At 40.6% G+C, this 12,931-nt stretch overlaps 1 protein-coding gene across 4 annotated transcripts in view; it reads left to right on the top strand.

Moving 5' to 3' along the window:
* The window catches only part of DIAPH3 (diaphanous related formin 3), a 582,937-nt gene that overhangs the window by 121,003 nt on the left and 449,003 nt on the right, over positions 1-12,931 (top strand). For all 4 annotated transcript variants that reach the window (XM_069970593.1, XM_069970591.1, XM_069970592.1 and 1 more), the window contains one exon: positions 1,458-1,562. In XM_069970593.1, coding sequence (XP_069826694.1) covers positions 1,458-1,562 — 105 coding nt within the window. The remainder of the gene's footprint in view (positions 1-1,457; positions 1,563-12,931) is intronic.

Below are 12,931 nucleotides of genomic sequence, written 5' to 3'. Positions count from 1 at the left end.
TACAGCGTGCTGTGTGGTGTTACAGGTAGAGAATACAGCGTGCTGTGTGGTGTTACAGGTAGAGAATACAGCGTGCTGTGTGGTGGTACATGTAGAGAATACAGCGTGCTGTGTGGTGGTACATGTAGAGAATACAGTGTGCTGTGTGGTGTTACAGGTAGTAACAGTGTGCTAAGTGGTGTTACAGGTAGAGAATACAGCGTGCTGTGTGGTGTTACAGGTAGAGAATACAGTGTACTGTGTGGTGTTACAGGTAGAGAATACAGTGTACTGTGTGGTGTTACAGGTAGAAAATACAGTGTACTGTGTGGTGTTACAGGTAGAGAATAGAGCGTGCTGTGTGGTGTTACAGGTAGAGAATACAGTGTGCTGTGTGGTGTTACAGGTAGAGAATACAGTGTGCTGTGTGGTGTTACAGGTACAGAATACAGTGTGCTGTGTGGTGTTACAGGTAGAGAATACAGTGTGCTGTGTGGTGTTACAGGTACAGAATACAGTGTGCTGTGTGGTGTTACAGGTACAGAATACAGTGTGGTGTTACAGGTGGAGAATACAGTGTGCTGTGTGGTGTTACAAGTGGAGAATACAGTGTGCTGTGTGCTTTTACAGGTAGAGAATAGAGCGTGCTGTGTGGTGTTACAGGTAGAGAATACAGTACGCTGTGTGGTGTTACAGGTAGAGAATACAGTGTGCTGTGTGGTGTTACAGGTAGAGAATACAGTGTGCTGTGTGGTGTTACAGGTAGAGAATACAGTGTGCTGTGTGGTGTTAGAGGTAGAGAATACAGCGTGCTGTGTGGTGTTACAGGTAGAGAATACAGTGTGCTGTGTGGTGTTACAGGTAGAGAATACAGTGCTGTGTGGTGTTACAGGTGGAGAGTACAGCGTGCTGTGTGGTGTTACAGGTTGAGAATACAGTGTGCTGTGTGGTGTTACAGGTAGAGAATACAGTGTGCTGTGTGGGACCACAATGAAATCATAAATTACTGCAAATAATTCAGTGACACAATGAAACTGCAATGTGTGAATACAGCCTAAATGTTCTGCAACAGCTTTGGGCAGGGAATAGGCAGAGTGGAGGACTATGATGAACAGCTGAGGGAAAGCATTGCATTCTGGAACCTGTAGTACTGTGTGCAACTGATAAACCAGGAAGTGCAGAAACAAAAAAACAGAACAAAACCCCCCAAAACAAATGGATTTTTGGTAGTTTCAAAACTGGAATAGATAGGTAAGAAATGCTTTAATACTTTGTATATAATGTGTAAAGCTGAATTATTTTACGATGGGAAGCAGGTTATTCCATCAGGCATTGGGGACCTGCGAGTCTGTCAGCCAGGGGCAGCTCCCCACATTCAGCCTCTGTTGGTAATGTGAGGATACACTCACAACAAGTTGCAGTACTCTGTACATTTTATCCCATTCCCAACTTCTTCTTTTTTTTATTTTATGCTCCAGGAAGATATGAATTTAAATGAAGATCGAAAAGCACCGCTGCGCGAGAAAGACTTTGCCACCAAGAAAGAGATGGTCATGCAGTATATTAGCACCGCTTCAAATGTTGTAAGTACACTCGGAAAGTTTAATAGGAAATGCTGGCTATAACTTAACTTGCTTTAAAGATTTGCTGCTGTAATGAGAGGAAGCGGTGAAGTGTGGTTTTACACAGGTTCATATGGGACACGTTGCAGAAATATAGCATTAATTAGATCATTACAGAAATGAAAATTTGGAACAGGAATTGCTTCGGTTACCCTCTGAATTCATTGCCCATAAAGAAAGCTTTGAATCCTGTCATACAATGTAAGACGTAAAGAGCTATTCCTGGAAACCCACACATGTAGCATTCATTACAGGTGATCATTGCTTGAAGGATTTTAGATATGGTTTTAATTTTATTTTTTCAGTTTTATTTAATGTGTCTGTGCTATGTCATATAGCACAGTATTATTTTAACCTGCTGAAGATAGGTTATAGACACCTGGTTTTTACATTTGATTTGTAAGCCATGGTTTCTTAAAGGGGATGTCCCAAGATTTTTTAATAAAGTAATTTTTTAAAAAGTTATCTAAATATTACTGTTACATACCTGTTTCACTGTTTGTAATTTTTTTTTCTGTATACACCTTGTAGTCAGTCCACTATACTTTTTATATAGAGCAAAAATGTATGAGTTGTGTGTGTGTGTGTGTATATGTGTGTATATATATATATATATATATATATATATATATATATATATATATATATATATATATATATATATATTTTACTCAAAAACACAGTCAATAGTGAATCATTGGGCTACTTACATAAAATAGCAACTGCAGTGGTGAGTCTCCATCCTGCCAACCCCGAGGCATCATGAGAAATGTAGGCTGTTTTAGGAGAGCCATTTTAGGGGGATAGAAATAATTAGTAGCACTTAAAGTGGCACTGTCATTAAAACAGCTTTGCATATTTAGAAATAAGCATTAATATCTAAAATATATATATATTTTTTTTTAAAAGGAAAAAAAAATCTGTGGGTAATTAAGTTATGACGTTGACCATTAGTTGTCTCATTGACTTTCACATTAATGTTAAAATAAATTTGTGCCTCAATTTAGTAAAATCTGCTCCAGTATTACAGCAAAATTAGTGTTATGTTACCAGGACTTTCGTATTTGTGTTGAAATAATAGAATTTTTGTCTTGATATTTATTACATTTATTTCCATATTGGCTGTAAGATGGCGCTGAGGATAAAGGTATGTCTCTTACATAGAAACATATACTGTCGGCAGAAAAAGACCAACTGGTTCATCTAGTCTGCCCTTAAAGGGGTAGTGCGGCGGTAAACCATTATTCACAGAATAACACACATTACAAAGTTATACAACTTTGTAATGTATGTTATGTCTGTGAATGGCCCCCTTCCCCGTATCCCACCACCCCCACCCGTGTACCCGGAAGTGTGGTGCGCTATACATACCTGTCACGTGCCGACTTGTCTCCTATCTTCAGTCAGCGCTGTCGTCTTCGGCCGAATCCCTCTGAGCATCCTGAGTGCCGGCCGCCCTCTTCAGCGTCATCAGATGCTCAGCCGCGATTGGCTGAGCACAGTTATGCTCAGCCAATCGTGGCTGAGCAGCCGATGACGCGGCAGAGGGCGGCCGGCACTCAGGACGCTCGGAGGGATTCGGCCGAAGATGAGAGCGCTGTCTGAAGATAGGAGACGAGTTGGCACGTGACAGGTATGTATAGCGCACCACACTTTGGTTACACGGGTGGGGGTGGTGGGACACGGGGAAGGGGGCCATTCACAGACATAACATACATTACAAAGTTATGAACCAAGCAAAAGTGTTGGACATGCACAACCCAATATAAATGATGGGTGCTAAATGGTAAGCATATAAACCAATATAACTATATTAAAGAAACAGCTATGCCAATTACAAAAACCATAGCACACCAAAAAATCTAATAAATAAAAGTACTTTATTATGACAGGTACAATATTAAATATTAATGATCCCACAAACTAAAAACAATTAAAATATCAATCCCACAGGGGGGTACCCGGTATAGTACCACCCACAATGACACCCCAGTTTAAGTATATCACACACCTTGTATGGATAAAGTGCACGTGCAGTACATTGGTGTTCTATAACATGGTGTCAATAATCCACAATAACAATATATAAATGCACTAGAAAAAGGTGTAACCTAATAAATAAGAGAGGCCAAAAGCAATATCACCTAATGTATAAAAAGTCATGTGCCAAAACAGTGAAAATCAAAATCAGACCAAAATAATAGGATACCACCATAAGTAACAGACAACAGGGTGGTGATGGGGTGTCAACAAAGAGAGCCCCACGCGTTCCGTCCGCCCAAACCGGACTTCCTCAGGGGTACTGTACATAGGATAGGGACCGTTATTTATACAAAACATATATTTCAAACGATTAAGTAAATCATGCCAATAATTGATAATACCTGTTTGACGGGAGCTGCCCATTGCTCCATGCCGGCTCCAAAATGGCGCCGATAGCGTGACCCATGCGTGAGTGCGCATGTCCGGTTCATTACGGTCACATGACCACGTCTGTCAGACTCTAAGTCACATGATCGCGTAATGTCACATGATCGCTGTAAAGCAATATATTTGTAACAGCCATCCAAGACAGATTACGTATAACTGTATTGGGTATACTGCAATGAAATACATTACATTATAGTTATGTTGGCTCCGAAATAATTACAAAGAGCATATGTATTCATGCAGACTCCAGGACGGTGCCAATGGCATATTCCATGCGTAAATGCGCATGTCCAGTTCTTTTGCGGTCACATGATCGAGTCGGTCTGACTCTAAATCACATGATCGCCATTGACTATTACAGAGTCACATGATCACTGTTGAACGTTAAGTTAATAGCAACTAACAAAAGACAGGTTTCACGTTATGTTTAAAGCAACTAACAAAAGACGGGTTTCACATAGTCGCAACAGATATTTTGTAATAGAACGCACTACATAATTATTATAGAAAGCATATATACCCATGAATTGTAACGCCGAACTATATGCACACACCGGTGTCAAAACATGTACGATACAGTAAATCACTGAATATACGCATGCGCCAGCACCAAAAAACATCCAATGCAAACCATTATTATCAACTTCAATAATTGAACTGCGAAATATTATGGAACAATATCACTCCATGATGTCACCCTACAATAGATAAATGCGTGATACAGTCACCTATAGGCACCTACGGTCAGCCAGAGCATGGGCAGCTCCCTAAATGTATGTATAGTAGACAAATGTATCAAAAAATCATATATATTTACACGTATGTACAGCTATTTACAGAGAGAGCCTGCACCCGAGAAACACGGCGAGGCTACAAAAAATGGAGCAAAAAACATATAGAAGTAAAATAAAATAAAATAAATAAGTTGTATAACTTTGTAGTGTGTGTTATTCTGTGAATAATTGTTTACCGCCGCACTACCCTTTAATCCGCAGCCCTAACACCCCCCCCCCGGTGTGGTTTTAATATAATTCTCTGTCCGATAAGGTTGTTCGGTGCACTGACCCAAGCCCAGAGCACCAATCTACAGACCGGCCGGGGGCAGGCTGGATTAGTGTTCTGTGGCCATGGCTGTGCTCTAAACTGCCTTACCGGACACAGGGTCACATCAAAACTGCACAGGAATATCGCCAAGGATATTAAAGGGAACCTGTCACCCTGGGCAGCCGTCTGAACCAACCCCACCCCTGGACATACATGCCCCCTTCTGCTTGTCCCGCTTTCAGTGATGGCTCCTCTCCGCTCATTTGCATATTAGGCACGCAAATGAACCGTTGACAGATCTCCGCAGTGGGATCGGCACAAGCAGTGAGACATGCAGTAGGGGTATTTATGCGGCGCCCTGTCCAGGGGTGGGTGAGTTCAGGTTGGAGGGGGTATGGGGCTTCCCAGGGATGACAGGTTCCCTTTAAGGCAAGAGACATACCATCATCTTTAACCCTCCTGTGTGCAAAAGGGAACTACTGTATCGGCCGATCAGATTTGTCTTACCTGCTCATAGTTTCTCTTTATTGCTGAGCGGTTTTTTTTATCACCCATAGTGACTGTTTAAAGAGTGAACCTTAGCATTGAAACTCTAAATCACCACATACCTTGAAAAAGAGTGTGGTTTATGCATTAAACTAGTCAGGAGGGCGGGTTTTGCACATCTCTGATGTGTGTGAAGATATTGCAAGAGGGAGTCTACAGTATATTGTAAAGTCTGCACACAATGCATCTGTTTTTTACAACTACGTCTTTGATGTGCACTGTGCATGCAGACCGAGAGTGTTAAAGGAGATGTCCAGCCAAGTAGGCAAATCATCCGCAGGCAGAGGTGTGTGAAAACTTAAAAAAGTTCTCCCTGCCTGTCCCCGCACCCCCAGAGCGCTGCCTTGCTGCTCCTCAACCCCCGCTTGGCTTCTGTCTCTCCTGCTTCTGGAATGTCATTACCTGCGCTCAGGAATGCCTGCTCCGCCAGTCAGGGACTGGGGCAGGACACTGACTAAGTAAGTGGACCCAAGTCGTGAAGACAACAGAAAAAGCGAGAAACTGGAGCCTGGTAGCGGTGAGTCTGTGACGCGGCGTTGCGTGGCAACATGACAGGTACATCGAGTTTCTTCATGTTCCCGCACCTGCTGCCTGCAGCCTGCAGCTGATATTATCGATTTGGGATTTTTTAGGGGGATTTAAATGTCCCAAAACATGTGCTTTACATGCAGGTCTAAGAGAAAGGAGCAGCTGGAGAGTAAAAGAGCTGCAGCATAAGTTGTGGGGACTGGGGTAGGCAAGTTTTTTTTTCCTTTATTCTTTTTCTGCTTTCAACAGCCCCCGCAAAAATGTTAGGACACTGGAATAGCCCTCTAATGGCTTATTAGAAATTATATATATATTTTTTAACCATTTTATGTATTTGCATATAAAGTATGTTGGTTCCAATATTTCTCACTTAATAACAATTGAATATTATAGTACTCTTTGTGTTAGTAAGGTTGGAATCACACATTGCAGTTTTTGGGAAAACTGCCACCGCAGTTTTTGTGCAGAAGCCAGAAGTGGATCCAACAGGAAATTTTCCATCCCATTTGAAGCCACTTCTGATTTGGGCACAAAAACTGCAGTGGATGTTTTCCAAAAAACTGCTGTGTTTCCATCCTAAATAAAGTAAAAAAAAAAAAAAAAAAAAATGTAGTACTTTTGTACCTCAAAAATCCAAACTGAGCACTCCGCTACATTCATGGCCAAAAGTTTTGAGAATGATACAAATATTAATTTTTACAAAGTCTACTGCTTCAGTTTTTTAAATGGCAATTTGCATATACTCCAGAATGTTATAAAGAGTGATCAGCTTAACAGCAATTACTTGCAAAGTCAATATTTGCCTAGGAAATTAACTTTATCCCCCAAAACACATTTCAACATCATTGCAGCCCTGCCTTAAAAGGACCAGCTAATATCGTTTCAGTGATTGCTCCATTAACACAAGTGTGGGTGTTGATGAGGACAGGGCTGGACATCAATCTGTCAGGATTAAGTAAGAATGACAACACTGGACACTTTAAAAGGAGGCTGGTGCTTGGCATCATTGTTTCTCTTCTGTTAACCATGGTTATCTCTAAAGAAACACATGCAGTCATCATTGCACTGCACAAAAATGGCCTAACAGGGTAGAGTATCGCAGCTAGAAAGATTGCACCTCAGTCAACAATCTATTGCATCATCAAGAACTTCAAGCAGAGAGGTTCCTTTTTTGCCAAAAAGGCTCCAGGGCGCCCAAGAAAGACCAAGCGCCAGGACCGTCTCTTAAAAGTGTTTCAGCCTTTTCTCAAGGAGGGCAGCAAAGAAGCCACTTCTCTCCAGAAAAAAACATCAGGGACAGACTAATATTCTGCAGAAGGTACAGGGAGTGGACTGCTGAGGACTGGGGTAAAGTCATTTTCTCTGATGAATCCCCTTTCCGATTGTTTGGGACATCTGGAAAACAGCTTATTCGGAGAAGATGAGGTGAGCGCTACCACCAGTTTTGTCTCATGCCAACTGTAAAGAATCCTGAAACCATTCATGTGTGGGGTTACTTCTCAGCCAAGGGAATCAGCTCTCTCACAGTCTTGCCTAAAAACACAGCCATGAATAAAGAATGGTACCAGAATGTCCTCCAAGAGCAACTTCTCCCAACCGTCCAAGAGCGTTTGGCGATCAACAATGCCTTTTCCAGTATGATGGAGCACCTTGCCATAAAGCAAAGGTGATAACTAAATGGCTCAGGGAACAAAACATAGAGATTTTGGGTCCATGGCCTGGAAACTCCCCAGATCTAAATCCCATTGAGAACTTGTAGTCAATCATCAAGAGACGGGTGGACAAACAAAAACCAACAAATTCTGATCAAATGCAAGCACTGATTGTGCAAGAATGGACTGCTATCAGTCAGGATTTGGTCCAGAAGTTGATTGAGAGTATGCCAGGGAGAATTGCAGAAATCCTGAAGAAGGCTCAACACTGTACATATTGACTTGCTGCAATAACTCATTCTAACTGTCAATATAAGATTTTGTTACTCATAATATGATTGCAATTATATTTCTGTATGTGATAAAAACATCTGAAAAACACATAAAAAACAGAGGGCAGCAGATCATGTGAAAATATAATATTTGTGTCATTCTCAAAACTTTTGGCCATAACTGTACATGAGGAGTCCAGAGCTGATCTTTAAAGAGGAATATTTTTAGAAATAAATGCCTTACACTAGCTACTATGCTATATATTATATAGTTGCTTAGTTATTCAGAATTCCTTATTGTATTTCACTAGTGTGAATTAATGCAAAATCTGTTTGAGTAGAGATTATTAAATCTTTTTCAAATGTGCTGGGCTTATTCTTCCTTCAGATCCCATTTATGCTCGCACACATCTTGTTCAGCATCTCTATTGATATAGCTGGAAGCACAATGGCTTCCTAGAAGTGTCATTGCACATAGTGCAGCTGGTACAGCTATCCAACTTGTTTCTTCCTTGGGGAAAAGAGCTCAGCAGTTTGTTCTCCATATAAATTACTTTCTTTTTTATGTAAGTTGCAGCAGGAAACCACTTGAGGGATTTTAAACCAATCATTGAGAATCTAAATATACTGCAGATGTTGGTTCAATTAAGAACGTCTGATGAGCATAAAGTCTTCAATACATCTGAATGTGAAATGTTCTATTATCATTTTAAGGGGGGAAAACGACATCCAACACAAAGCGGTGACTGATATTAAATAGTGCTTTTAATGTGTAGGTGCTTATCATTAATAATGTAGGTGAGGGAGGGGTAGGGGGCGCATTTTTTTTTTTTTTTTTTTTTTTTTATAACATTTGGTTGTATGATAAGGAACTAGTTATCATTTGCATGAATAAGTGAGCGGCTTTGGAGCTAATAATTAAATATGAATGGCAGAAATAATGAAATATTAAAGTTTTAACTGTTAAGATTGGAAATACATTTTGCAGCACATTCTCTCAATTATCTTCTCTAGAGCTGGCTGCACACATAATTTCTTTGTGTGGTTACTAGGGTTTCCTACAATGTTCTCTTCTGTCTGATTAAAGGGTCACACTGAATATCTCCCATTGTTGGCATGATTGTCATTGACATTGATGATTAATATGTTCATGTAAGTCATTGTAAGTCTTTTACAGAAAAGAATATGGTTTTTAAATCCACCTTTGTGTTCAATATAGTGTTTAAATACAATACAGCCAATATGATTATAAATTGTAATAAAGAGTTTGATGTCCTTGGCACATCATAAACACTTGTCAGGACAGGTCTTTATGGACATTCTATCCCTATCCCACTATACTGAGAGCTATGGTTTGTCTATAGTTAGGCCTTGGGAGATTGTTTGGATAACTGTTTAGGATTTTTTTTCTCAGTAGTATAGAGGGCATTTTCTTTGTAATTTTTTTTATACTAACATTAACCCCTTGCCTCCGCAGCCTGTTTTGGCCTTAATGACCAGGGCCTATTTTGCAAATCTGACCTGTCTCTCTTTATGTAGTGGTAACTCTGCGGTGCTTTTAATTATCATGGTTATTCTGAGATTGTTTTTTCGTGACATATTCCTCTTTATGTTTGTGGTATACTTTGGTTGATACACTCAGTAGTTTTTTGTGAAAAACACAAAATTTGCGCAAAAATTAGAAACATTTACAATCCTTTATATTCAAAATTCTCTTTTTCTGAGAAAAATAGTTATGCCACATGAATTAATTATTACTGCAACATCTACAACATGTCTACTTTATGGTGACGTCATTTGGTGAATGTCCTTTTACTAGTTAGGATGTTAGAGGGCTTCGAAATTTTGCAATGATTTTCACATTTTCAGGAAAATTTCAAATTCAGATTTTTTTAGGGACCAGTTCAGTTCTGAAGTGGATTTGTGGGGCCTGTATGTTAGTTACCCCCATAAATCCCTCCATTGTAAAAACAGCACCCCTCAACGTATTCAGAGTAACGTTTCATAAGTGTATTAACCCTTTAGGTGTTTCGCAGAAATGTAAGCAATTTGGAGGGGAAATTTAAAATTCTCATCTTTTTGGAAGATATTCCATTTTAATCCATTTTTTTCCTCTAACACAGCAAATACTGACTGAGAAATGGAGCTCACTGTTTATTCCCCTTATTCCAATGTTTCTAGAAATCCCCCATATGTGGCCGCTGTGCGTCACCTGACTCAACCACAGGCCGCAGACATGACAGAAGCCTTATGTATTTTTGGGGTCTTTTCTTATTTAAGGTTTTTTATAGTCATTATATCATGTCACGGAGGCCTTGGGGTGCCAAAATATTTGTGAAAGACAAGTTTACGTTTCCATCAGTACCATTGGGGGGAACATGTGACACTCTGATCATTATTTATTAAATTTTTTTATGAGATGGTACGAATAAAAAACACAATTTAGCAGCTGTTTTTCATCTTTTTTTGTACGCCGTTTACTATACGTTGCATATGACGTTATAGTTATTTGTCAGGTTGGTACGATTACAGTGATATCCATTTTATATAGCTCTTGTTATAGTTTATGGCATTTATACTATAAAAACTGTTTGTGTCTTGCATATTGTAAGGGTGGTAATATTTTAATTTCTTCGCCAATGGAGTTATGTGAGGGCTTTTTTTTTGCGGCATAAGCTGATGCTTTTAGTGGTACACCTTTTGGGTATATGTGACGTTTTTTCTATATTTTTTAGGGGGCGGGATTAACAAAAACTTTAAATTTTTCTTAGTTTTTTATTGATTTTTTTAATGGCGTTAATCAGGTGGAAAAATTAATGTAACGGGTTAATAGATGGGGTCATTACGGACGCGGCGATACCACATATGTGTACTTTATTTATAGGGGATCATTAATAAAGGGAGGATGGGGAATGTGTATATTTATTTATGTTTATTTATTTATTTCAATTATTTATTTATTTATTATGTATTTATTTATTTAATTTATTTATTGTAATTAAATATTTATTTATGTATGTATGTGTGTGCTTAGTGGGGTTTTTTTACTTTCACTTTTTCACAAATATAATGCATTACAGCACATGATCAGTGCTGTAATGCATTATATATTGAATGATCTGTCAGTGTTATACTGACAGATCATTCAAATGATCAGGTCCCTGCCTCAGTGCAGGGGCCTGATCATTAGAAATCATAGCACCCCAGACGCACTGGGAAGCGTCTGGGTTGCTATGGTTAACCTCCCGGAGTCGCGCGATTACTCGCGCGGCTCCGGGGAGGGGGGGTCTGGGGAGAGGGAGCACGGGGAGGGGGGCGCCTGGAGAGGGAGAGAGCGGGCTGGGGAGGCAGAGCACGGGGAGGAGGGGGTGCGGGGTCGGCTAGGGCAGGGAGCGGGTGCCTGGGAGGAGCACAGCAGCGGCACAGCATGTGCAGCTGCCTCCTCCCAGCATCCGATCTGCGAGAAGCAGCAGATCTCCCCATAGATGCTGCGGTCGCACCGACCGCGGCGTCTATGGGGTTAACTGCCCGGGGGGGGAGCGCGGCCCCTCTCTGGGCAGTTGCAGCAGGAGGAGGCTGTGTGACACAGCCTCCTTCTGCTGCCCGATCTCAGCCAGGGACAGTGGGGGGAGGCAGGGAGAGCATGACGTCCAGGGACGTCATGATGCAGAATGGCACTGCTTTTCATGACGTCCCTGGACGTCATATTGGGGGAAGGGGTTAAAGGACAACTCTGGCGGTTTTAGTTTTTAGCTTAATTAACACACATTACAACATTTATAACTTTGTAATATATGTTAATAAGCGATCTGGCTAGAAGCCACGTGATGTGCTCCAGCCAATGAAAAGGGTGCCGGTGAGCATGTGCACCAGCAGCCTTTTCTCTCCCATTCACTTAATTTGAAGCAGGAAGTGAGGGAGATCCGAAGACCCCAATCACAGCTGCTGTGACGTGGCCTTGGGGAGATTCAAGCGGCGATCGCTATTGGAGGGGTGGTGAGTATATAATATGTATGTCTATATATGGCCGGAGTTGTTCTTTAATGACATGCGGAGTTATATAAAAGTTAAAATAAATGTCTGTTTCCCCTTTTTTTCTTTTAGTAATAGTATGAAGTGCTGTAAAAATACTGTTAAGATTTTTTCATCATAAGCGATATATGGTTGGGCCAGGACCCCTTCAGATCGATTGTCAGTGATCATGTTGCTGGGCTGTCAATGAAGTCACGGAGCCCCATCAATGCATAACATGCGGCACCATGTTTTTATTGTGGCATGTAATGGTTTAAACTGCCAGGTTTGGAGGTTTCTCCAGTCATGGCAGTTAGTGTGGTACCCCAGCTGTCATCATATTCGCAGAGCTCCTTTCATCCCTCCACAGAAGACCCATTTTAGATTGCTCTGTACGAAGCTTCTTAGTTACCGCTGTAAATACTAAGCCCGGTCCTCTCCTGGCTCTTTCACATGATCAGTCGGACTTATAATGGAGCTCAATCGAGTTTGACTGATCACGTGACACAGAGTCGGGAGAGGACCGTGCTTAGTTTGGTCTTCTCCTGGCTCTATCTCCTGATCGGTACAGGTCTAAACACTCAGACCAGGGCTGATCAAAACTTTTGACGTGTCTCTGATAGGGATGTCACAATACCAGAATTTTGAGTTCAATACCAATACCAGCTTTCTTATTTCGATACTCGATACTAATTCGATACTAAATAAAGTTTGAAAAAAATATGTAAAAATACAAGTATAATATATTTTTTTGAAAAAAGGGAACAGGGATTATTAGAACCTTTATAATGATTTTTTTTTTATTTAAACTTTTTTTTAACACTTTTTAATTCCCCTCTACCCCGCA

The sequence above is a fragment of the Dendropsophus ebraccatus genome, chromosome 5 (assembly GCF_027789765.1).
Source record: "Dendropsophus ebraccatus isolate aDenEbr1 chromosome 5, aDenEbr1.pat, whole genome shotgun sequence".
In the NCBI taxonomy this organism is placed as follows: Eukaryota; Metazoa; Chordata; class Amphibia; order Anura; family Hylidae; genus Dendropsophus; species Dendropsophus ebraccatus.
Note: the sequence above shows the minus strand (reverse complement) of the source record. Positions and strands in the feature narration are given on the sequence as shown.